Source organism: Schistocerca serialis, chromosome 12 (assembly GCF_023864345.2).
Source record: "Schistocerca serialis cubense isolate TAMUIC-IGC-003099 chromosome 12, iqSchSeri2.2, whole genome shotgun sequence".
Taxonomy (NCBI): Eukaryota; Metazoa; Arthropoda; class Insecta; order Orthoptera; family Acrididae; genus Schistocerca; species Schistocerca serialis.
In genome coordinates this window covers 83,641,325-83,668,771 of record NC_064649.1, presented here as the reverse complement: position 1 = coordinate 83,668,771, position 27,447 = coordinate 83,641,325, and the positions used below count along the sequence as shown (strand labels likewise).

The window sequence follows — 27,447 nt, the reverse complement described above, 5'->3', positions numbered from 1 at the left end:
TTAATCCTGCAGGACTGTCCATAAATCGGTAAGAGTATGAGGGGGTGAAAATCTCTTCTGAACAGCATGTTACACGGCATCCCAGATATACTCAATAATGTTCACGTCTGGGGAGTTTGGAGGCCAGGGGAAGTGTTTAAACTCAGAAGAGTCTTCCTGGAGCCCCTCAGTAGCTATTTTGGACGTGTGAGATGTCGCATTGACCAACTGGTATTCCCCAAGTCCGTCGGAATGCGCAATGGACACAATGATGCCTACGTACGTGTCACCTGTCGCAGTCGTAACTAGACGTATCAGGGCTCCCATATCACTCCAACTACACATGCTCCACACCATTACAGAGCCTCCACCGGCTTTAACGATCCCCAGGTGAAATACAGGATCCATTGATTCATGATATTGTGTCCATACCTGTACGCGTCCATCCGCTCGATGGAATTTGAAACGAGACTCGTCCGACCAGGCAATATGTTTCCAGTCATCAACAGTCCAATATCGGTGTTGACGGGCCCAGGCGAGGCGTAAAGCTTTGCGTCGTGCAGTCATCAAGGGTACACGAGTGGGCCTTCGGCTCCGAAAGCCCATATCGATATTGTTTCGTTGAATGGTTCGCAGGCTGGCACTTGTTGTTGGCCCAGCAGTGAAATCTACACCAATTTTCGGAAGGCGTGCACTTTTATCACGTTGAAGGATTCTCTTCAGTCGTCTTTGATCCCGTTCCGCAGAATTTTTTTCCGGCCGCAGCGATGTCAGAGATTTGATGTTTTACCGGACTCCTGATATAGTGAAATGGTCGTATGGGATAATCCCAATTTCATCGCTAGCTTGGAGATGCTGTGCCCCATCGCTTGAGGCCGACTATAACACCACGTTCAAACTCACGTTCAAATGCTCTTAACATCTGAGGTCAATGGTCCCCTAGACTTAGAACTACTTAAACCTAACTAACCTAAGGACATCACACACATCCATGCCCGAGGCAGGATTCGAACCTGCGGCGGTAGCAGCAACGTGGTTCCGGACTGAAGGGCGTAGAACCGCTCGGTTACAGCGGCCGGCTCGTAAATCTTGATAACCTGCCATTGTAGCAGCAGTAACCGATCTAACAACTGCGCGAAGACACTTGTCTTATGTAGCGCTGTATTCTGCCTGTTTAAATACCTCTGTATTTGAATACGCATGCCTATACCAGTTCCTTTGGTGCTTCAGCGTATGTTTTACTACTTATTGTGAGTGTACACATTGTTCTAGATACGCTCTTGCTTCATCGCTGGTGCAACTATTGTTTTGCCCATGGCACTGAAAGCCATTTTCAGCACAGGACACGAACTGCACACAGTGTTGTCTTCCACCACATTAACTTGTTTATGTCATGAAGTGCTACCAACTGTGGGATATACACTCCTGGAAATGGAAAAAAGAACACATTGACACCGGTGTGTCAGACCCACCATACTTGCTCCGGACACTGCGAGAGGGCTGTACAAGCAATGATCACACGCACGGCACAGCGGACACACCAGGAACCGCGGTGTTGGCCGTCGAATGGCGCTAGCTGCGCAGCAATTGTGCAGCGCCGCCGTCAGTGTCAGCCAGTTTGCCGTGGCATACGGAGCTCCATCGCAGTCTTTAACACTGGTAGCATGCCGCGACAGCGTGGACGTGAACCGTATGTGCAGTTGACGGACTTTGAGCGAGGCCGTATAGTGGGCATGCGGGAGGCCGGGTGGACGTACCGCCGAATTGCTCAACACGTGGGGCGTGAGGTCTCCACAGTACATCGATGTTGTCGCCAGTGGTCGGCGGAAGGTGCACGTGCCCGTCGACCTGGGACCGGACCGCAGCGACGCACGGATGCACGCCAAGACCGTAGGATCCTACGCAGTGCCGTAGGGGACCGCACCGCCACTTCCCAGCAAATTAGGGACACTGTTGCTCCTGGGGTATCGGCGAGGACCATTCGCAACAGTTTCCATGAAGCTGGGCTACGGTCCCGCACACCGTTAGGCCGTCTTCCGATCACGCCCCAACATCGTGCAGCCCGCCTCCAGTGGTGTCGCGACAAGCGTGAATGGAGGGACGAATGGAGACGTGTCGTCTTCAGCGATGAGAGTCGCTTCTGTCTTGGTCCCAATGATGGTCGTATGCGTGTTTGGCGCCGTGCAGGTGAGCGCCACAATCAGGACTGCATACGACCGAGGCACACAGGGCCAACACCCGGCATCATGGTGTGGGGAGCGATCTCCTACACTGGCCGTACACCACTGGTGATCGTCGAGGGGACACTGAATAGTGCACGGTACATCCAAACCGTCATCGAACCCACCGTTCTACCATTCCTAGACCGGCAAGAGAACTTGCTGTTCCAACAGGACAATGCACGTCCGCATGTATCCCGTGCCACCCAACGTGCTCTAGAAGGTGTAAGTCAACTACCCTGGCCAGCAAGATCTCCGGATCTGTCCCCCATTGAGCATGTTTGGGACTGGATGAAGCGTCGTCTCACGCGGTCTGCACGTCCAGCACGAACGCTGGTCCAACTGAGGCGCCAGGTGGAAATGGCATGGCAAGCCGTTCCACAGGACTACATCCAGCATCTCTACGATCGTCTCCATGGGAGAATAGCAGCCTGCATTGCTGCGAAAGGTGGATATACACTGTACTAGTGCCGACATTGTGCACGCTCTGTTGCCTGTGTCTATGTGCCTGTGGTTCTGTCAGTGTGATCATGTGATGTATCTGACCCTAGGAATGTGTCAATAAAGTTTCCCCTTCCTGGGGCAATGAATTCACGGTGTTCTTATTTCAATTTCCAGGAGTGTATTTCGCACTCTATAGTCAAAGGTTCTAATGTGTGTGTGTGTGTGTGTGTGTGTGTGTGTGTGTGTGTGTGTGTGTGTGCGCGCTGGGGAGGAGGGGGAAGGTGGAGGGGGAGGCGGGTGGGAGGGGTGAGATTATGTTGCTGTGTACGTGTCAGATATTTTGCCAGGTTGGATGAAGATGATACTCAAACTCAACAGGAACTTGCGGAATAATTCAATGTGACGCAGAAAGCCGTTTCTGTTCGGTTGGAAGCTATGAGAAATGTGCAGACAGTGGGAAAATGGGTTCCGCGTGAACTGAATGAAATACCGCAAGCAAATCGAAAGACCACTTGTTTAATGCTGCCTGCCAGATACAAAAAATAGGTCGTTTCTCCACCGAATAGTGACAGGTGATGAGAAATGCATGTATTTTGAGAATCCTAAGCGTCGTAAATCGTGAGTGAATCCAGGCAAACCATCGGCATCCACTGCAAGACCAAATCGTTTTGGAAAGAAGACAATGCTCTTTGTCTGGTGGGATCAGAAGGGTGTCACCTATTGAGGTGCTAACACCTGGTGAAACCGTTAACACTGGTCGCTACCAACAGCAGATGATCGGTTTAAATAGAGCATTCTGTGTAAAAATACCGGAATATGAAAAAAGGCAACACAAAATCGTATTGCTCCATGATAACACCCGATCACACACAGCAAAACGGGTCAGGGAAACGGTCGAGGCTTTCACATGGGGAATACTAGGGCAAGTGTCTTATTCTCCAGACGTGGCTCCATCCGATTACCATCTGTTTGCGTCACTGGGACACTCTCTCTCTGAACAACCCTTCAGCTCGTATGAAAATGGTTTGCTGACTGGTTCGCTTCAAGAGAAAAACTGTTTTTTTGGCGCGCATTCATAGCCTGCAGGAGAGATGGTAGAAATGTATAAACAGCAATGGAGATTATTTTGAATAAAATATCGTTTATCCAACTTCATGGCAGATTAAAACTATGTGCCGGACCGAGACTCGAACTCGGGACCTTACCCTTTCGCGGGAAAGTGCTCTACCAACTGAACTACCCAAGCACGACTCACGCCCCGTCCTCACGGCTTTATTTCTGCCAGTACCTCGTCTCCTACCTTCCAAACTTTACAGAATCTCTCCTGCGAACCTTGCAGAACTAGCACTCTTGGAAGAAAGGATATTGTGGACACATGGCTTAGCCACAGCCTGGGGGATGTTTCTAGAATGAAATCATGGGTGAATCCAGGCATACCATCGACATCCACTGCAACACCAAATCACTTTGGAAAGTCCCGAGTTCGAGTCTTGGTCCGGCACACAGTTTTAATCTGCCAGGAAGTTTCATATCAGCGCACACTCCGCTGTAGAGTGAATATTTCATTCTAGATATCGTTTATCAGTTTCAAACAACAGACTTAATTATTGCAACCAAATTCCTGTTTTATACTTCTACACCCGGTATGTCCAATTCCTCCTTTCCGTATCTCTTACCGCTCTCTCTGATCCTGAGCCTTGCTTATTGCAAACGGAACTTTGAGAGTTGAATCTGCTTAAAATAGACGGATATAAGTGAGACCTCTCCGGCTGTTCGGTTGTGTGAGGATAGTGGTTTCAATGTCAGTACTTCGCCTAGTTTTAATCTGCATACGGGTAGGATTACAAAGTTTCGGACGATTCAGATTCCACAGCAGAAGCCGATAACCCATAAATACTAGTTTCCTGTTTTCTGTACAAACCGAAAGTGTGGAAGAAAACAAATCAGCATCCTGTTTCATATATATTATACTATATATTATATTTCATATATATCATACTAGAACTGACATCTGATTACATTTTCACGCAATTTCGGTGCATGGATCCTGAGAAATCAGTGCCCAGAACAATCACCTCAGGCTGTAATGACGGCCTTCATACGCCTGGGCACTGAGTCAAACAGAGCTTGGATGGCGTGTACAGGCACAGCTGCCCATGCAGCTTCAACACGATTCCTCAGTTCATCAACAGTAGTGACTGGCGTATTTTGACGAGCCAGTTGCTCGGCGACCATTGACCAGACGTTTCCAATTCGTGAGAGATCTGGAGAATGTGCTGGCCAGGGCAGCAGTCGAACATTTTCTGTATCCGGAAAGGCCCGTACACGACCTGCAACATGCGGTCGTGCATTATCCTCCTGAAATGTAGGGTTTTGCAGGGATCGAATGAAGGGTAAAGCCACGGGTCGTAACACATCTGAAATGTAACGTCCACTGTTCAGAGTGCCGTCAATGCGAACGAGAGGTGACCGAGACGTGTAACCAATGGCACCCCATACCATGGCGCCAGGTGATACGCCAGTATGGCGATGACGAATACACGCTTCCAATGTACGTTCACCGCGATGTCGCCAAACACGGATGCCACCATCAAGGTGCTGTAAACAGAATCTGGATTCATCCGAAAAAATGACGTCTTGCCATTCGTGCACCCAGGTTCGTCGTTGAGTACACCATCGCAGGCGCTCCTGTCTCTGATGCAGCGTCAAGGGTAACCGCATCCACGGCTTCCGAGCTGATAGTCCATGCTGCTGCAAACGTCGTCGAACTGTTCGTGCAGATGGTTGTTTTGCAAACGTCCCCATCTGTTGACTCAGGGATCGAGACGTGGCTGCACGATGCCTGTCATATCGACTGCTAGTGATACGAGGCCGTTGGGATCCAGCACGGCGTTCCTTATTACCCTCCTGAACCCACCGATTCCATTTTCTGCTAAGAGTCATTGGATATCTACCAACGTGAGCAGCAATGTCGCGATACGATAAACCGCAATCGCGATAGGCTACAATCCGACCTTTATCAAAGTCAGAAACGTGATGGTACGCATTTCTTCTCCTTACACGAGGCATCACCGGTCAACTGCTGTTTGTGTATGAGAAATCGGTTGGAAACATTCCTCATGTCAGCGCTTTTTAGGTGTCGCCACCGGCGCAAACCTTGTGTGAATGCTCTGAAGGGCTAATCATTCGCATATCACAGCATCTTGTTCCTGTCGATTAAATTTCGCGTCTGTAGCACGTCATCTTCGTGGTGTAGCAATTTTAATGGCCAGTAGTGTATTTTCCTGTTTTGGTTCATACTACCAAGTGTGAATATATATATATGCGCGTGTGTATGTACATAAATTTTTCTTGTGTATAGTTATAAAGATAATTTTAATATATATTGTTGTGGTCTTCAGTATCAAGACTGGTTTGATGCTACTCTCCATAGTTATAAAGACAATTTTATTATACATTTTTGTGGTCTTCAGTATCAAGACTGGTTTGATGCTACTCTCCATGCTATTCTATTGTGTGTGAGACTCTTCAGTTCCCAATAACTACTGCTACCTTTCTTCTGAATCCGCTTGCTATATTCATCTCTTGGTCTCCCTCTGGGATTTTCAGTCCCCCGCCCTCTCCACACTCCCACACACCCACACACCCATGCCCCCTCCCCCCACACACACCCACACACAAGTTACACTTCCTTTCAATACCAAATTGTTGGTCCCTTAAGGTCTCAGAATGAGTCTTTGATCTCTTCTTTTTGTCAAGTTGTGCCACAAATTTCTTGTCTCCGCAGTTCGCTTCAGTACCTCCTCATTACTAATCTACCCATCTAATCTTCAACATTCTTCATTTCAAAACCTTCTGTTCTCTTCTTTACCTCTTGCACTTCGATACATGGCTACACTCCAGACAAATACTTCCAGAAGAGACTTCACAACACTTAAATCTACATTCTGTATTATTCAATTTCTCTTCTTCCGAAATGCTTTTCTTGCCCTTTTCAGTATCCACTTTATATCTCCTCTACTTTGTCTTCATTTTACTGCCCGTATAGCAAAACTCATCTATGTCGTCTCTTAATCTAACTCCCACAGCAATACCATTATTCTTATTTTGCTTTTGTTGATGCTCATCTTACATCCCCCTTTCAAGACAATGAAAAACAATTCTTTTTTTTTTTTTTTTTTTTAATGGACTTGTAGTCCGGGGTGATAAGTTGCAATACAGCATCACCGGTCTATTGCGGTCTAACTGTGTTGGTGAGGCAGTAAATTTCCACAGGGCAGTGACTGCGTCACTGCAATTCACTTTGGAGGTGTGGCGGTGGGACTTGTAGTCCCGTACCACCCTCTGACGGTGATAGTACTACATGAGTCAGGCAGAAAAATTTTGCCTAACATGGGCAGGTGAAGGTGTGGCGGTGGGACTTGTAGTCCCTTGGCGAGGATTGTGAAAAAAAAAAAAAAAAAAAAAAAAAAAACAATTCGTGTTATGGTTTAAATGCACTGCTACGGTAGTTAAAACTGAGTGCGAGAAAGATAACGCAACAGCACATTTTCACAGTAGAGCTTTTACGGGGGTTCAAAAAGTCTCTACGCAGTGCCGTATGATTGTTAGCCGTGCGTGCTGTATGATTGTTCGCCTGCCTGTGTTTTCCAACGAAACAATAAACGCACAACGATACTGCAGTGATATTCTGTGTCCATTCATAGGAGAACTTGTGTTAAGTGAAATACTGAATGGTTATTTTCAACAAGATCGTGCAATCGCACATACAGCTCGCGTTTCAATGTCACTGCTTGCTGATGTTTTTGGTGATCGCGTAATTTCACATGGACTTTGGCCTCCACTATCGCCTGACCTAGCACCACCTCACTTTTCTTCAGGGGTGCAGAGAAAGCAACAGTTTATAAAAACCGTCCAAAATCCATCGATGAATTGAAAACTCCAATATCGACTTTCTCTGCTTCTGTTACAGAAGAAATGTTACAGCTTGTGTTTGGAAACATGATTACGCGAAATTACAATGAAATTAACACCCTTAGCTGTTTACAGGCATTGACACACGTCAACGGGGACAGATGAAAATGTGTGCCCCGACCGGGACTCGAACCCGGGATCTCCTGCTTACATGGCAGACGCTCAATCCATCTGAGCCCCCGAGGACACAGAGGATAGCGCGACTGCGCCTCCCGCGAAACCCACATTCTCAACTTATTGTCCCGCACTACATTCGTAGTGCCCCCGCCCTTTATACTCATTACTCGCGGCGCGTTGCCGATTCCCGTAAGAGTTCGGGCACTGTTTGTGCATTCCCACAGAAAAAGAAGATGGACAAGTGACCGGTGAGCCTTAACTATATCTATATTTACTAAGATGGTATCTGTTCTTTCGGACATGTCCGAAAGAACAGATACCATCTTAGTAAATACATACAGGGTGTTACAAAAAGATACGGCCAAACTTTCAGGAAACATTCCTCACACACAAATAAAGAAAAGATGTTATGTGGACATGTGTCCGGAAACGCTTAATTTCCATGTTAGAGCTCATTTTAGTTTCGTCAGTATATACTGTACTTCCTCGATTCACCGCCAGTTGGCCCAATTGAAGGAAGGTAATGTTGACTTCGGTGCTTGTGTTGACATGCGACTCATTGCTCTACAGTACTAGCATCAAGCACATCAGTACGTAGCATCAACAGGTCAGTGTTCATCACGAACATGGTTTTGCAGTCAGTGCAATGTTTACAAATGCGGAGTTGGCAGATGCCGATTTGATGGATTAGCACGGGGCAATAGCCGTGGCGCGGTACGTTTGTATCGAGACAGATTTCCAGAGCGATGGTGTCTCGACAGGAAGACATTCGAAGCAATTGATCGGCGTCTTACGGAGCACGGAACATTCCAACCTATGACTCGCGACTGGGGAAGACCTAGAACGACGAGGACACCTGCAGTGGACGAGGCAATTCTTCGTGCAGTTGACGATAACCCTAATGTCAGCGTCAGAGAAGTTGCTGCTGTACAAGGTAACGTTGACCACGTCACTGTATGGAGAGTGCTACGGGAGAACCGGTTGTTTCCGTACCATGTACAGTGTGTGCAGGCACTATCAGCAGCTGATTGGCCTCCACGGGTACACTTCTGCGAATGGTTCATCCAACAATGTGTCAATCCTCATTTCAGTGCAAATGTTCTCTTTACGGATGAGGCTTCATTCCAACCTGATCAAATTGTAAATTTTCACAATCAACATGTGTGGGCTGACGAGAATCCGCACGCAATTGTGCAATCATGTCATCAACACAGATTTTCTGTGAACATTTGGGCAGGCATTGTTGGTGATGTCTTGATTGGGCCCCATGTTCTTCCACCTACGCTCAATGGAGCACGTTATTATGATTTCATACGGGATACTCTACCTGTGCTGCTAGAACGTGTGCCTTTACAAGTACGACACAACATGTGGTTCATGCACGATGGAGCTCCTGCACATTTCAGTCGAAGTATTCGTACACTTCTCAACAACAGATTCGGTGACCAATAGATTGGTAGAGGCGGACCAATTCCATGGCCTCCACGCTCTCCCGACCTCAACCCTTTTGACTTTAATTTATGGTGGCATTTGAAAGCTCTTGTCTACGCAACCCCGGTACCAAATGTAGAGACTCTTCGTGCTCGTATTGTGGACGGCTGTGATACAATACGCCATTCTCCAGGGCTGCATCAGCGCATCAGGGATTCCATGCGACGGAGGGTGGATGCATGTATCCTCGCTGACGGAGGACATTTTAACATTTCCTGTAACAAAGTGTTTGAAGTCACGCTGGTATGTTCTGTTGCTGTGTGTTTCGATTCCATGATTAATGTGATTTGAAGAGATGTAATAAAATGAGCTCTAACATGGAAAGTAAGCGTTTCCGGACACATGACCACATAACATATTTCCTTTCTTTGTGTGTGAGGAATTTTTCCTGAAAGTTTGGCCGTACCTTTTTGTAATACCCTGTATATGATTAGACGAATTGAATTGTGTGTTCAACAACAGGGGGGACCATTTCAACATTTAATGTTCAAATTTATAAGTAAAAATGAATATTCAACAAATTAATAACTTGTTTTTCACTGAGTCATTTAGGTATATTCACTGCGGCATACGGTACGCGCGGCTAACAATCATACGGCACTACGGAGAGACCTTTTGAACACCCGTACTTTCTCTCATACACACTATTAAGAAACATGTCCTGCCTTCATAATCTCCAGAGGAGTACCATATATCGCGTTGACTTAAGTATAATTATTGTCTCCGAAATAAAATTGGCGTTTCTCTTCGGTTAGTTGTTAATTTCTTCCAGTTACCTTCTGTTCCATATTGTAGCAGTTCTTTCTATGTGTGGTCCAAGTTTCATGGCGATGACACAAATCATGCGAGCGTTACGTTCTTCCTTAAGTTTTGTACACCACTGTATATGTGTGGTTTGCGTACTGTTAAGACCTTCGGTACACACACCAGCAGATTATTTGATTTGTCGCTCTAGAGAAGCAGGCGAGTGTTGGCAATATGTCTCGTGGTCTTATTGTGACGTGTTTATCTTCTGCCGTTAGGTCAGGCGATAGAAATGCCACTTGCACGCTTAGAGTAGCAGATTGACGGTGACCAACATTAAACAGAACTTGATTAATTTTCACACACATTTATTAAAATAATAACAAGCATAAAAATAACTTAACTTGGTTCTGGATGCTATTTACAATTGACAATCTGAAGTTCCTTTGGTCTGGGTACATTAATCTTATTCTCACATATCTCTGATACTTGACAAAGTGTCTATACATTTATCTTCATGGCTATGTACAGGAATATGATAATCTTACTAGGCGCAGACTGAAACTTGACTATAGACTGGTGCATACTAATGCAGACTGACTAATCATAGGTCTGTACACTCGTTATAATACCTCGTGCGTTCAGGTATCACTGCACAATTGTGATCTGCGAGGAGAAAAGGTTCTACGTTAGCAGCAATCTCATTGGCTGTGTTACATATTAATACGCGGATCGGCGGAAGCAGATTTTGGTCCGTCTCTATGGCAGCGCCATCTCGTAGAGCGGAGACGGACGGACGAGCGCTGCGCCTGCGCTGTTGTGCTTAGCGGGGCGCGCTCTAGTGGGAAAGGTGTGTACGCGCTGATTACGCGGAACTATGTACACAACAATATGTTATGTCAGAGACTGGTCTGATGCAGCTCTCCATGCTACTCTATCCTGTGCAAACCTCTTCATCTCCAAATAACTACTGCCACCTACATCGATCTGTACATGCATACTGTATTCATCGACAGCAACGGACTATGTGGACAGTATTGCGCTGTGGTGGTGACAGACCTTTCCCGTATGGCTGCACACAATTACCTGTTGACGTTGGCTCAGCTCCCTTCTCCCCTTTTCGTGTTTCCAGAGGGAGTGCATCTCAATCCACATCGGGCAGGCGGGCGTCCAGATGGGCAACGCGTGCTGGGAGCTGTACTGCCTGGAGCACGGCATCCACCCGGACGGCCAGATGCCGTCCGACAAGACGCTCGGCTACGGCGAGGACAGCTTCAACACGTTCTTCAGCGAGACCAGCACCGGCAAGCATGTGCCCAGGGCCGTCTTCGTCGACCTCGAGCCCAGCGTCGTCGGTAAGCGACACTCTCCACACTCCAATCAGAGTCTCTGGAGATGTATCCTTAAGGAGTTTTGGCACCCAGATTATTATCTTTGCGGTCTTGAAAAGCTCAGCCACTGTCTTTACCAGCAGCTTCGCATTCTCCCACGGCTATATTAGGGGCACCTTTTCCTTCAGCCAGTCCACTGTACTCCTGAATATGGATCCTGGACCAGCGTTCCCCCCCCCCCCCCCCCCCACAGTGTTCTCAAAGAGATCCATCTGCATGAGCTCCTCCTGCTGTGAGGTGATCTTGACCAGTGGATAGTCTTGCTGGATAACCGACATCCTCAAAACCGAGACTGCAGTGCTATAAGTCTGTTTCCTTATTTCTTGCCTCGGCTTTTTCTGGACACACTTATCCTGAGAAGTGAGAGTCTTAGATTCCTCCCTTGTTCTCCTACTGTCTGCCCTCGATGTAGAAGTTGTTTGAACACCCCCTTCGCCCTGGGACAAAGGTCTGCAGCTCCTTTTAGTTCCCTCCACTTTTGTGTAGGAAGCCACTCTTTTTCTTCCTTTAGCTTTTGTTCTCTAAGAAGTTTCCTCCTCTGAGCCACAGTCAAGTCTTTGATCTTAATCTACTCCCACTTCTTGCTCTGTCCCCCTGTTCAGCCCCAGTGTTTGGGTGTCTGAGGTCTCAACTTGCCCCTCACTATTGCTACTTTCTTTCGTGTCCATTTTGGTCCCATGAGAGTTGGGGATCTAATCAGACCACATTGCGGAAACCCCATGCAGTGCAAGGGTAATTACTCAGGGAGGTCGCATTATCCCTGAGGCTCCATTCGCGACACATCTTCCCATGTGCCACCCACCTCTTGGCATGAATTGCATCAGACTTTGGGTTGGGTATTGAGGAGCTGGGAAGGACAAGGAATGGATGTGGTATGACAGGTTGTTGTGGGACACACTTAGTCTGGTCCATCAGCCAAGACCTTACTGAGCATAGTTTCCCACAGGCAACATAGCCCTCAGCTTCAAGAAAACACACAAGCTTCCACACCCTCACGGGCAGTGCTACTTTAAGGTGGTGTCCCCCGGAGAGAAGCACATCTTCACTTCTCGGTCGCTTGCTGAACAGCTTCTGACCGTGTGAGAACGTGATAACTCCATCCTTAGTTTATTTACTGAAAAGCCGCTAAGCGTCTTGGAATGAAATCAGTACAGTCCCTCTCTTGTTTATTTGGAATGAAATCAGTACAGCCCCTCTCTTGTTTATTTACTGAACAACGGCTCCTCTCTTGTTTATTTACTGAACAGCCGCCAAGTGTCTGGGAATGCAATAACTTCATTTCTACACCATCCCTGTTTATTTGCTAGACAGGTTCTGAAGGTATGGGAGTGTAACAAATTTAATTACAGTCACTTTTGTTTACTTACTGAACAGCAGGCAGTGGTCTGAGATGCATTAAATTCAGCTGCAGTCCTTCCCTTTGTAATTGCTAGACAGCCTCTAAATGCATGGGAGTGTAGTAATCTTAACTACAGTGCCTCTCAGGTTTACTTACTAAACAGCAGGCAAGTGTGTGCGAGTGCAACGACTTCAGCTGTGCTCCATCCCTTGTTTACTTGCTAGATGGCCTCTAAACGTGTGTAAGGGTAGCAACTTCATCTTCAGTCCCTCTCTTGTTCATTGCTGAACAGTTAGCAAGTGTCTGGGAACGCAATAAGTTCAGCTGTGCTCCATCCCTTGTTTACTTGCTAGATGGCCTCTAAACGTGTGTAAGGGTAGCAACTTCATCGTCAGTCCCTCTCTTGTTCATTACTGAACAGCTAGCAAGTGTCTGAGAATGCAATAAATTCAGCTGTGCTCCATCCCTTGTTTACTTGCTAGATGGCTCTAAATGTGTGGAAGGGTAGCAACTTCATCCTCCAGTCCCTCTCTTGTTCTTTACTGAACAGCTATCAAGTGTCTGGGAACGCAATAAATTCAGCTGTGCGCCATCCCTTGTTTACTTGCTAGACAACCTGTAAACAAGTGGGAGTATAGCAACTTCAGTCCCTCTCTTGTTAATTACTTGACAGCCGGCAAATGTATTGGAACATAATAACTTCAGCTATTCTCTCTCTCTTTATAACTTGCTAGACAACTTCTAAACATATGGAACTGTAGGAATGTAACTATGCTCCAACACTTGTTTACCGCAGAATACCCATAAGCATAAGGTAATATAAAAGGGTTTTTAAATAAAACAGACTTTCTGAATATTTTACGAGGGTTGACTGAAAAGTAATGCCCCCCCCCCCCCCCCCACCTTCTTAACTATTCAACAGTTGGCATCATTGGTATGCGGCAGGTACTGGCTTGTTCCGTAGCCTCTTCTCTACAGCTCCAGTTGGAGCGAAGCCTTAGCATTGAACGGTTGTGTTGTTGTAGTGTAAAGTATGGAACCCTGCGCAGACGGTCAGGCAATGCGATTTAAGCAACGTACAGTCATTGAATTCTTGACAGCAGAAGGTGTCACCCCGAAGAAAATTCATCAGAGAATTAAAGCAGTTTATGGTAATTGTGTTTATGTGAGTACTGTGCGTCTTCATTCTCGTAATGCGAGAGGAGTTCCTGGCAAATTTCAAGTCTGTGCGCTTTCATTTCAGGAGTCAGCATCTGGGGTACCAATCATTAACAGATCTTCCGATAGCCAATCAAAGCAATAATGTGACCCACACGTTCTTGTGAAATGCCGTTTGTGCGTGCAGTTTCTCTCTGAGTGATACGACGATCGTCCCTAATCAATCTGTCAACATTTTGCTTGTGAAACTCGGTGCTTACTGCCACACCCCGTCCAACACTTTGTCACGCAGGTCAGATGTTCCTGCCTCAACATCTTTAAACTTGCTCGCCCAACGACGCACAGTACTCACATCACCACAATCACCATAGACTGCTTTCATTCTCTGATGAATCTCCTTTGGGTTGACACCTTCTGCTGTCAAGAATTCAATGACTGCACGTTGCTTAAATCGCATTGACCGACCGTCTGCGCAGGGTTCCCAACTTTACACTGTAACAACACAACCGTTCACTGCTAATGCTTCCCACCAACTGGAGCTGTAGAGAAGAGGCTACGGAAAAAGCCAGTACCTGCCGCGCATACCAGTGCTGCCAACCCTCGTACATCTTTTTTCTTCATGTCTACATATTTATTTCTCCACATAGTTACCCTGGCGACGAATAAATTTCTCCCCAGTTTGTTCATACCATCATTGTAAGTCAAACTAACCGAGATATCTTGAACAGAATGATCCCCATGCCAACCAGAATGGATTTCGAAAACATCGATCATGTGAAACCCAACTCGCACCTATCTCTCATGACGCACTGAAAGCTTCGGATCAACACAATCAGGTATATGCAGTATTTCTTGATTTCCGAAAAGCATTTGACTCAGTACCACACGTACGCTTTTCGTCAAAAGTACGGTTGTATGGGTCCAAGATGCTACTCCACGCGAGTGTAAAAATGAATGTGCGCAACGGAAAATACTGAACGCTAAAATGAAGATTTTTACCTGTCTGACTACCCCCTGAGGCAGATTTTAGGATCTCTTAATGGTGGTATTATTTCCTCCTTCTTGCTCTTTAACATACAAATTTCAATGTAAACATAAATGAATAATTAAGGGAACTAGTAACTAGTAACTAGTAAATGGTAAATGTTGTTTCTGCTTATACATTTATTGTAGAGTAAAACTCCTTTATATATTACAAATATTTATGTATCAATGTCCAATGGACATATAGAGATACAAATGAATTTCTTAACTGATATTATTGATCAATTGGCCAAATCTGTCCCTTGTTATGGCTACGAGATCAATTATAAACAATGCGAGATGACTGACATCATCTACGTGCCAAACACTAGAAGACACTACTTCCAAAGATGATCTACAGTGGTGTGCAACCTCAGTGGAAATAAAACTAACGTGATCACATCTGTTTAGCCTTGTAGCCCTAATAAGCCGAAGCGATTAGCAATATCACCGTATGTACTGCATCCGGTGTGTCAGAGTAATGGTTCTCATACAGGTCTGCGATGACGGAAGAACTTCAGCCAGAAAATATTTAAAAAAAACTCATTCAAACACGAGGACGGCAGAAGACGGTCCTCTGACTACTATAATGCAATACTGCCTTCTCCTCTCTGTGTTCTACAGACGAAAAACGCGAACTCCCAGCCACAAGGACGGAATTCAGATAGTGTCTCAGTAGTGCTGTCAACCACTGAGCGCTACGTACTCAACGATGACTCCCTACCCGAAGTCCAGAATCGTATAAGTTCGCAACAGTACAGTGCCAAACCGTTCTAACTATAAAATCTCCTGAGAGCAAAGACAGAAAGTCTGTCTGTAGCAACAAAGCTGATACCGAGCGACTGTCAGACACGGGCACTCAAAACGGAAGACCTCCTTCTCTCCACCGCTGACTTCCAAGGAAATCTCGGCGCCCCTCCCTCATAACTACAGAAGGCGAATCATATTCTCGAAACCACGTAATATTCCTCCTCTCTACAGAGTTTTCCGAACGCCGACCAACCACATTTTAGACTTTTGTCGTCCAGTGCTGAGAGTTTGCGAGGAAATACCTATACCCATTAATTAGGAATTCATACAATGGTACGCTTCTCCGAGTAAAAATCCTGCGAAATAACCCAGCCTGCGTGATTTCAGAGGCAACGCTTCCTCGTTCCTCTCTGTGGCATCCAAGATTTTCAGAGTTTCTGAAGTATTATCCAGTTATCCTTCTGGCCCCACTACAACACTGACCGGCCGCCGCTGTATTGTGCTTCAGTGTTCATGTGCCCCAACCGTCCGTCTTAGGATACTTCTTGCGTTAAACAGGACCAACACACCTGTACGGGCTTTTCCACCCAGGGCATGAGTTACACCTGCTGTTTCATTTACACTGGCTTTCCAACCTCTGCTAGTATAGGCAATCATTCAATACGCCATTTTGATGCTAAAGACAATGCATCACCTTTCATGCAGCAAGCGTTAACAACTGTTTACAAGGTGTATGTGACACTGCCAATCTTCTTTAAATATTCATATATACATTTGTAACCTATCAAATGATACCTAATTCTGTTTTTAAATCACGGCAAAGTATGTAGATGAGTGCTTGTAAGGTGCGAAATTATAGCCACCTTACGTGGGGTACGAAGTGAAATATGTGACTTGATTGAGGACTTTTTGATAGGGAGGACGCAGCGTGTTAACTTGGTTGGAGAGTAATCGTCAAATGTAGAAGTTTACTTTGGGTGTGCCCCAGGGAAGTGTGTTGGGACCTTTGCTGTTCATGTTGTATACTAACGACCTTGCAGACAATATTAATGATATAATCTGGCTTTTTCGGATGATGCAGTTATCTGGAATGAAGTACTATCTGAAAGAAGCTACGTAAGTATTCAGCCAGATCTTAATAAGATTTCAAAGTGGTACAAAGACTGGCAACTTGTTTTGAATGTTCATAAATGCAAAACTGTGCACTTCACAAAACGAAAAAAGTGACATCCTGTGACTGCAATATCAAACAGTCACTGTTGGAATCGGTCAACTCATACAAATACCTGGGTCTACGAGGGGCGTTTGAAAATTCCGTGCAAAAATAAAAACTACTTACGTATTTGTGGTAAACCTTTTTTATTTGTCGACGTAGTCCCCTTTTAGACTTATACACTTCGTCCAATGCTGTTCTAATTTGTTGATCACTTCCGTATAATAGGAATTGTCCAAGTCTGCAAAATAGCTATTAGTTGCTGCAATCACCTCTTTGTTTTAATTAAATCTTTGTCCCGCCAGTCATATCTTCAAATTGGGGAACAAATAGTAATCCGAGGGAGCCAAGACGGGGATGTGAAACTAGTTGGAATCCCATTTCCATTAATTTTGCGACCACAACTGCTGAGGTGTGTGCTGGTGCATTGTTGTGATTGAAAAGGACTTTTTTGCGGTCCAATCGCCGGCGTTTTTCTTGCAGCTCGGTTTACAAACGGTCCAGTAACGATGAATAATATGCACCTGTAATATTTTTACCCTTTTCTCGATAGTCGATGAGGATTATCCCTTGTGAATCCCAGAAGCCAGTCGACATAACCTTTTTGGCCGAATGAATGGTCTTCGCCTTTTTTGGTGCAGATTCTCCGTTGATAACCCATTGTTTAGATTGTTGTTTGGTCTCAGGAGTATAGTAATGTATCCATGTTTCATCCACAGTAACGAAACGATGCTTAAAGTCCTGCGGATCCTTCCTGAACAGCTGCAAACCATCCTTGCAACACTTCATACTACTCTGTTTTCGGTCAAGCGTGAGCAATCGCGGAACCCATCTTGCAGGTAGCTTTCTCATGTCCGAATGTTTATCCAAAATATTATGTACCCGTTCATTCGTGATGCCCATAGCACTAGCAATCTCACGCACCTTAACTCTTCTGTCATCCGTCACCATATCGTGGATTTTATCAATGATTTCTGGAGTCGTAACCTCCACAGGGCGTCCAGAACGTTCAGCATCACTTGTGCCTATATGGCCACTCCGAAAATTTTGAAACCACTTATAAACTGTTCTAATCGAAGGTGAAGAGTCACCGTAATGTTTATCAAGCTTCTCTTTAGTCTCCTGAGGCGTTTTGCCTTTCATAAAGTAATGTTTAATCACCACACGAAATCCTTTTTCGTCCATTTTTTAACAATCATGCGACTCCCTTGATTTACACGAATGCCAAACACAAATAAACAGACCAATATGGCAGAAACTTGAGGTGCGTTGTTTCCAAAGATGGTATTAACTAAACATGACCTCTATACGCGCCGGTGGTGCCATCTCTCGAACTTTGCACGGAATTTTTAGACGCCCCTCGTAAACTTTGTAGAAATATGAAATGGAATGGAATGTTCACATAGGTTCAGTCGTGGGTAAAGCAGGTGGTAGACTTCGGTTTATTGGTAGAAGTGGGGGAAATGCAATTAGAGTAAAGAAGGAGACTGTTTACAAACACTCGTGCTACCAGTTCTAGAATATTGCTGAAGTGTGTGAGACTCGTTCCAAATAGGACTAACAGGATGCTGAACGTATAGAGAGAAGACCAGCATGAATGGCCATAGGTTTGTTTAATCCGTGAGATAGTGGCACAGATATACTCAAGGAACTGAAGTGGAAGCCTCTTCAAGAGAGCTTCTAAACGATGTCTCTAGGAACATACTGCAGTCCCCTACGTATCGCTCACATAAGGATCGTGAGGATTAGATTAGAATAATTGCTGCGAACACACAGATATTCATGCAGTCATTGTTCCCGTACTCCATACGTGAATGGAACGGGAAGGAATCCTAATAACTGGTACAATGGGACGTACCCTCTGCCTTGCACCTCACGATGGTTTGCAGAGTACAGATGTAGACGTAAATGTAGATGCAGAACGTTTTGACTTGTATTGATAGAGCCACAACCACATTTCTGATTGCACCGCTTCATCACTATCAAACTGAAGACATCGAAGTTGTTCTTTAAGTTTTGCGAACAGGTGAAAATCAAATGGGGCCAAGTCGGGACTGTACGCAGGAGCCGGCCGGAGTGGCCGAGCGGTTCTAGGCGCTTCAGTCCGGAACCGCGCGACTGCTACGGTCGCAGGTTCGAATCCTGCCTCGGGCATGGATGTGTGTGATGTCCTTAGGTTAGTTAGGTTTAAGTAGTTCTAAGTTCTAGGGGACTGATGACCACAGCAGTTAAGTCCTATAGTGCTCAGAGCCATTTGGACCATTTCTACGCAGGATGATCGATGACAAGGAATCCAAGACGTCGGATTGTCGCAGCCCTCGTGTATGGTCTGACATCATCGTTCTGAAAAAGAGTTTGTTCCATATGCACTACACACCGGAAGCAGCTACTAGGGTAGCAGAGTACGTGTGGCGTGCACACGGGGGTTTTTTAGGTTAGAGGGACCCCCCCTTGGGCGAAACGATAAAATACCTGACGGCTTACCAGAGAGGACATTATCATCGTTGATAAAGAATGTCCGTCCTCAGAGACCAAAAACAGGAAAAGTTAACGTAATATTGGTAAACTGCAGGAGTATCCAGGGCAAGGTTCCTGAATTAGTATCTCTTATTGAAGGAAATAGTGCGCATATAGTATTAGGAACGGAAAGTTGGTTAAAACCGGAAGTGAACAGTAACGAAATCCTAGACACAGAATGGAATATATACCGCAAGGATAGGATAAACGCCAATGGTGGAGGAGTATTTATAGCAGTAAAGAATTCAATAATATCCAGTGAAGTTATTAGCGAATGCGAATGTGAAATAATCTGGGTTAAGTTAAGTATCAAAGGTGGGTCAGATATGATAGTCGGATGCTTCTATAGACCACCTGCATCAGCAACCGTAGTAGTTGAGCGCCTCAGAGAGAACCTGCAGAACGTCGTGAAGAAGTTTCGTGATCATACTATTGTAATAGGGGGAGACTTCAATCTACCAGGTATAGAATGGGATAGTCACACAATCAGAACTGGAGCCAGGGACAGAGACTCTTGTAACATTATCCTGACTGCCTTGTCCGAGAATTACTTCGAGCAGATAGTTAGAGAACCAACTCGTGAAGCTAACGTTTTAGACCTCATAGCAACAAATAGACCGGAACTTTTCGACTCCGTGAATGTAGAAGAGGGTATCAGTGATCATAAGTCAGTGGTTGCATCAATGACTACAAGTGTAATAAGAAATGCCAAGAAAGGAAGGAAAATATATTTGCTTAACAAGAGTGATAGGGCACAAATCGCAGAATATCTGAGTGACCACCATCAAACGTTCATTTCTGAGGAAGAGGATGTGGAACAAACATGGAAAAAATTCAGAAACATCGTCCAGTACGCCTTAGATAAGTTCGTACCGACTAAGGTCCAAAGCGAGGGGAAAGATCCACCGTGGTATAACAATCATGTACGAAAGGTACTACGGAAACAAAGAAAGCTTCATCATAGGTTTAAGAGTAGTCGAATCATAGCTGATAAGGAAAAGCTGAACGAAGCGAAAAAGAGCGTAAAGAGAGCAATGAGAGAAGCATTCAACGAATTCGAACATAAAACATTGGCAAACAATCTAAACAAGAACCCTAAAAAGTTTTGGTCATATGTAAAATCGGTAAGCGGATCTAAATCCCCTATTCAGTCACTCGTTGACCACAATGGAACCGAAACAGAGGACGACCGAAGAAAGGCAGAAATACTGAATTCAGTGTTCCGAAACTGTTTCACTGCGGAAAATCGTAACACGGTCCCTGACTTCAGCCGTCGCACGGACGCCAAAATGGAAAATATTGAAATAAACGATATCGGAATTGAAAAACAACTGCTATCACTTAGTAGCGGAAAAGCATCCGGACCAGACGAGATACCCTTAAGATTCTACAGTGATTATGCTAAAGAACTTGCCCCCTTTCTATCAGCAATTTATCGTAGATCGCTGGAAGAACGTAAAGTACCTAGCGACTGGAAGAAAGCGCAGGTCGTTCCCATTTTCAAGAAGGGTCATAAATCAGATGCGAATAATTATAGGCCTATTTCGCTTACGTCAATCTGTTGTAGAATAATGGAACATGTTTTGTGTTCTCGTATTATGACGTTCTTAGATAATACAAATCTCCTTCATCATAACCAACATGGATTCCGCAAACAGAGATCATGTGAAACTCAGCTCGCCCTATTTGCCCAAGAAATTCACAGTGCCGTAGACACTGGCGAGCAGATTGATGCCGTATTCCTGGACTTCAGGAAGGCATTTGATACGGTTCCGCACTTACGTTTAGTGAAAAAAATACGAGCTTACGGAATATCGGACCAGGTTTGTGATTGGATTCAGGATTTCCTAGAAGAAAGAACACAACATGTCATTCTTAACGGTTCAAAATCTGCAGATGTAGAGGTAATTTCGGGAGTACCACAGGGAAGCGTGATAGGACCTTTATTGTTTACAATATACATAAATGACTTAGTTGACAACATCGGTAGCTCAGTGAGGCTATTTGCAGATGACACGGTTGTCTACAAGAAAGTAGCAACATCAGAAGACTCGTACGTACTCCAGGAGGACCTGCAGAGGATTAATGCATGGTGCGACAGCTGGCAGCTTTCCCTAAACGTAGATAAATGTAATATAATGCGCATACATAGGGGCAGAAATCCATTCCAGTATGATTATGCCATAGGTGGTAAATCATTGGAAGCGGTAACGACCGTAAAATACTTAGGAGTTACTATCCGGAGCGATCTGAAGTGGAATGATCACATAAAACAAATAGTGGGAAAAGCAGGCGCCAGGTTGAGATTCATAGGAAGAATTCTAAGAAAATGTGACTCATCGACGAAAGAAGTAGCTTACAAAACGCTTGTTCGTCCGATTCTTGAGTATTGCTCATCAGTATGGGACCCTTACCAGGTTGGATTAATAGAAGAGATAGACATGATCCAGCGAAAAGCAGCGCGATTCGTCATGGGGACATTTAGTCAGCGCGAGAGCGTTACGGAGATGCTGAACAAGCTCCAGTGGCGGACACTTCAAGAAAGGCGTTACGCAATACGGAGAGGTTTATTATCGAAATTACGAGAGAGCACATTCCGGGAAGAGATGGGCAACATATTACTACCGCCCACATATATCTCGCGTAATGATCACAACGAAAAGATCCGAGAAATTAGAGCAAATACGGAGACTTACAAGCAGTCGTTCTTCCCACGCACAATTCGTGAATGGAACAGGGAAGGGGGGATCAGATAGTGGTACAATAAGTACCCTCCGCCACACACCGTAAGGTGGCTCGCGGAGTATAGATGTAGATGTAGATGTAGAATTCTTCGAATTAGTGCTTTCAGTTTTCTGAGGATGTCTCACGCACTAGCATATTTACCCTGTGCACCGCCGTGTTGCATACTGCAATTCGGAGAGGTCTAGTGGCAAGGGTTTGCAGCTTGTGTCAGCGAAGTGAGGAAATAGGGTGAATTGTAAGAATGACGCATAGTATCTCAACCGTTATTGAAAACAGAGTAACAAATTCGGAGGCATTACTTTTCAGCACACCACCGTAGAAACGCCAACTACGTTTCACCCCTCGTTTGCTAGATGAATGGTCTGGGAATGATACGAGGGTAATCCCAAAAGTAAGGTCTCCTATTTTTTTATAAGTACAGAACTCTGTTTGTGTGTCGCTTGGTCACACAGTTATGAAGAGTGCTTTACGCGCTGTGTGTAAACATGCGCACGCCGCGCTGAGGCGCTCAGGCTTGACTTGGCAGCAGTTGAGAATGGAGCTCCCGTTGGATGTTACCGCCAAGTGCGAATTGCGCGCAGTTATTCGGCTTTTGAACGCAAAGGGCGCTGCGCCGATTGAAATCCGTCGCCAATCGACGGAAGTGTATAGTGAGTCGTGCATGGATGTCAAAAATGTTCGTAAGTGGTGTAGAGAGTTTGCATCTGGTTGGACTGAAATTCACGACGAACAAAGGAGCGGGAGACAGTCAATTTCTGAGACAGTTGAAGGTTGAGTAAAACATGCGTGAAGATCGGCGGATCACCCTGGATGATCTCTGCACGTTGGTTCCTGAGGTTTCCCGAAGCACCGCTCACAGAATTTTTACGGAAATATTGGACTACCGAAAGGTGTGCGCAACATGAGTGCCACGCATGCTGACTGAGGACCACATGCGGCAACAAGTTGATGCTTCCCGCGCATTTCTTCACCGCCTTGCAGCCGAACAGGACAACTTTCTGGACTCAGTTGTCACGTGTGACGAAACCTCATTTGCACCTGAGACCAAGCAACAATCACGCCAGTGGTGGCATCCTTCTTCGCCAAAGCCGCGAAAATTCAAACAAACACAGTCTGCCGGTAAAGTCATGACAACCGTTTTTTGGGATCGGAATGGGGAATTGTTGGTCGACTTTATGCCCACTTGGACCACAATTAACGCTGACAGGTATTATGAGACTCTGAAAAGACTCAAACGGGCCATTCAGAACAGGAGAAGAGGAATGTTGAGCAAGGGCGTACACATTCTCCATGACAACGCTCGCCCACACATAGCTCGGCAAACCGTTGCTCTCCTGCAACAGTTTCAGTGGAACATAATCACTCACCCACCCTATAGTCCTGACTTGGCGCCCAGTGACTATCACCTGTTCCCTAGCTTAAAAGAACAGTTGGCATGAAAGCGATTCAGCTCCGACGACGAGGTGAAAGGACAGGTTCATATCTTTCTGAACAGCATGGCTGCGAGCTGGTATGACATGGGCATACAAAAACTGCCACAGCGTCTACAAAAATGCAGCGACAGAAATGGTGATTATGTCGAAAAATAGCTAAATGTTCAAGCTGTAAACTGATGTAAACCATTGTAGATATAAACAGGTCTGTGTACTTACAAAAAAGATAGGCGACCTTACTTTTGGGATTACCCTCGTATAACTTCAACAGTGTTCCACCGCCTTTTTACTTATTGAATAGCTGGCAAATATCTAGCTATGAAATAGCTTTAAGTAGGCCTATGCTCATTTTCTAATTTATTTGCTGAACATCTAATGAGGGTGTATTAATGTAGTTGCTTCAACTACACATGCCGGCCGGTGTGGCCGAGCGGTTCTAGGTGCTTCAGTCCGTAACCGCGCGACTGCTACGGTCGCAGGTTCGAATACTGCCTCGGGCATGGATGTGTGTGATGTCCTTAGGTTAGTTAGGTTTAAGTAGTTCTAAGTTCTAGGGGACTGATGGCCACAGATGTTAATTCCCATAGTGCTCAGAGCCATTTTCTTTTCAATTGCACACTATTCCTTGTTTAGTTGGTAGACAGACAGTAACCATATGGCAGCATAAAAATTTAACCATGCTTCATCCCTCGTTTGCTTGTTGCATAGCATTACTGTCTGTCAATGAAATAACTTCAGCCATGTTCCATTGCTTCTTAATTACTAAGCAACTAGTGTTTGGGACTGTAGTAACTTCAGCTAAAGATTGTACGTAGATAACTTACTACTTGCGTAATGTGTATGGTGTTTCAAAAAGAATGACCTGATATTGAACGGTAATAATTAAGAAACATGGGATTGTCGGAAAGAAAATGTTTGAATGGGCGTGGCCTAGAGTTTCAGAATATCTCCGTTAGGTATCACTCAACGCGTCGTCTCAGCTTGCAGCAAAGTAAGATGGCTTCCGCTCAACAGAAGGCGTTTAGTGCGCTGCTTTTTGCAAAGAATGAGTCAGCCATTTCGGTCCAGAGTGCTTTCCGTCTGCGTTTTGGCACTGATCCGCGTGCATCTAAAAGCATTTTTCGTTGGTATCGCCAATTTGAAGAGAAAGGATGCTTGTGTAAAGGTCCAGGCCGACCTCGCACTTCTGATGACGTGGTGTATAGAATTCGACAAACGTTTGAGAGGAATCCATGAAAGTCAACTTGCCACGCAAGGTGATACAATTTGGAAGTCAACCCTTGCGAACGTGTGGCTTGTTGTCACACTGAGCCTGTAGATATTAATACCAGCTAATATGGCACAGATGACGAGTCGCATGTTCATCTGTTGATACTATGTAGAAATACACTCCTGGAAATGGAAAAAAGAACACATTGACACCGGTGTGTCAGACCCACCATACTTGTTCCGGACACTGCGAGAGGGCTGTACAAGCAATGATCACACGCACGGCACAGCGGACACACCAGGAACCGCGGTGTTGGCCGTCGAATGGCGCTAGCTGCGCAGCATTTGTGCACCGCCGCCGTCAGTGTCAGCCAGTTTGCCGTGCCATACGGAGCTCCATCGCAGTCTTTAACACTGGTAGCATGCCGCGACAGCGTGGACGTGAACCGTATGTGCAGTTGACGGACTTTGAGCGAGGGCATATAGCGGGCATGCGGGAGGCCGGGTGGACGTACCGCCGAATTGCTCCAGCATCTCTACGATCGTCTCCATGGGATGTAGTCCTGTGGAACGGCTTGCCATGCCATTTCCACCTGGCGCCTCAGTTGGACCAGCGTTCGTGCTGGACGTGCAGACCGCGTGAGACGACGCTTCATCCAGTCCCAAACATGCTCAATGGGGGACAGATCCGGAGATCTTGCTGGCCAGGGTAGTTGACTTACACCTTCTAGAGCACGTTGGGTGGCACGGGATACATGCGGACGTGCATTGTCCTGTTGGAACAGCAAGTTCCCTTGCCGGTCTAGGAATGGTAGAACGATGGGTTCGATGACGGTTTGGATGTACCGTGCACTATTCAGTGTCCCCTCGACGATCACCAGTGGTGTACGGCCAGTGTAGGAGATCGCTCCCCACACCATGATGCCGGGTGTTGGCCCTGTGTGCCTCGGTCGTATGCAGTCCTGATTGTGGTGCTCACCTGCACGGCGCCAAACACGCATACGACCATCATTGGCACCAAGGCAGAAGCGACTCTCATCGCTGAAGACGACACATCTCCATTCGTCCCTCCATTCACGCCTGTCGCGACACCACTGGAGGAGGGCTGCACGATATTGGGGCGTGAGCGGAAGACGGCCTAACGGTGTGCGGGACCGTAGCCCAGCTTCATGGAGACGGTTGCGAATGGTCCTCGCCGATACCCCAGGAACAACAGTGTCCCTAATTTGCTGGGAAGTGGCGGTGCGGTCCCCTACGGCACTGCGTAGGATCCTACGGTCTTAGCGTGCATCCGTGCGTCGCTGCGGTCCGGTCCCAGGTCGACGGGCACGTGCACCTTCCGCCGACCACTGGCGACAACATCGATGTACTGTGGAGACCTCACGCCCCACGTGTTGAGCAATTCGGCGGTACGTCCACCCGGCCTCCCGCATGCCCACTATACGCCCTCGCTCAAAGTCCGTCAACTGCACATACGGTTCACGTCCACGCTGTCGCGGCATGCTACCAGTGTCAAAGACTGCGATGGAGCTCCGTATGCCACGGCAAACTGGCTGACACTGACGGCGGCGGTGCACAAATGCTGCGCAGCTAGCGCCATTCGACGGCCAACACCGCGGTTCCTGGTGTGTCCGCTGTGCCGTGCGTGTGATCATTGCTTGTACAGCCCTCTCGCAGTGTCCGGAGCAAGTATGGTGGGTCTGACACACCGGTGTCAATGTGTTCTTTTTTCCATTTCCAGGAGTGTATAATATACAGTAAAAATATTAAGGTCCTACATCAAATAGTTTTTTTCAGAAATGGGTCAAATACTTGCCTAAATTAACGTGGGTTAGATAGGCAGCGTGTGGTCCCCTTAAGGAAGCGAAGCCGTGTGTGCCATCTGTCTGCATATCGTGCAAACTGTCCATCCGCTTCGAATGATCTTCCAGGACCTTTGCTCTCTTTAACAGAATTACATTGTAGTCAGAAAACCGTAATTCTCTTTTCATATATATGTTTCAACACGACTCCCACCCTCATCAGATTTCAATTACATTTCTTCTTTTTTTTTTAATTTTTGGTGGCCAGTTGCGATTCCGCTCTATTACGCGACATTTTAGATCTCACAACGAAGCAGTCATTTTCAGGCTCCACTATAAAACACCAATTCGCCTCCCCCATTCCCTGTAACATAATATGTCAGACACGCCCTCCCAGCCGGTATAAAAATATATGGCTGGAAAGCACTCTAGCAAGAGCGTCGTGTAACGTAAAACTGCAATTGCTTTTCACGTCGCGTCGCGTAGAACGCAGCAACAGGTGTGTGCACTCGAAACAGGCGTGCAGCTTATGACTTCGGCAATATGGAAATGCCCCTGAAGCGATCATAAAAGATTATAATAGTGCTCGAAGAGCAAATGCGTACTCCTGTCGTCGTAAGTAAGAGACATGAGCTACAAGCACGATATTATAGTCCACTATCACCAGGCCAACGTATGTTCCTCTGCCGTCAGTTGGCGATCCAGTAAATGGATACCGGTTCGCGAGGCAACGAAGAAATTTAAAAACAGTTGATGCCGGACTGCGACGCACTAAATAATGAGAAGTGTGAGGTGATCCGCATGAGTCCTAAAAGGGAAGTGTTACACTACTGGCCATTAAAATTGCTACACCAAGAAGAAATGCTGGTGATAAACGGGCATTCATTGGACAATTATAT

At 46.0% G+C, this 27,447-nt stretch overlaps 1 protein-coding gene across 1 annotated transcript in view; it reads left to right on the top strand.

The window, feature by feature from the left end:
* LOC126428082 (tubulin alpha-3 chain-like) overlaps positions 1-27,447 on the top strand; it is a 231,150-nt gene that overhangs the window by 50,650 nt on the left and 153,053 nt on the right. The window contains exon 2 of the mRNA XM_050089970.1: positions 11,101-11,323. Within this exon, the coding sequence (XP_049945927.1) occupies positions 11,101-11,323 (223 nt within the window). The remainder of the gene's footprint in view (positions 1-11,100; positions 11,324-27,447) is intronic.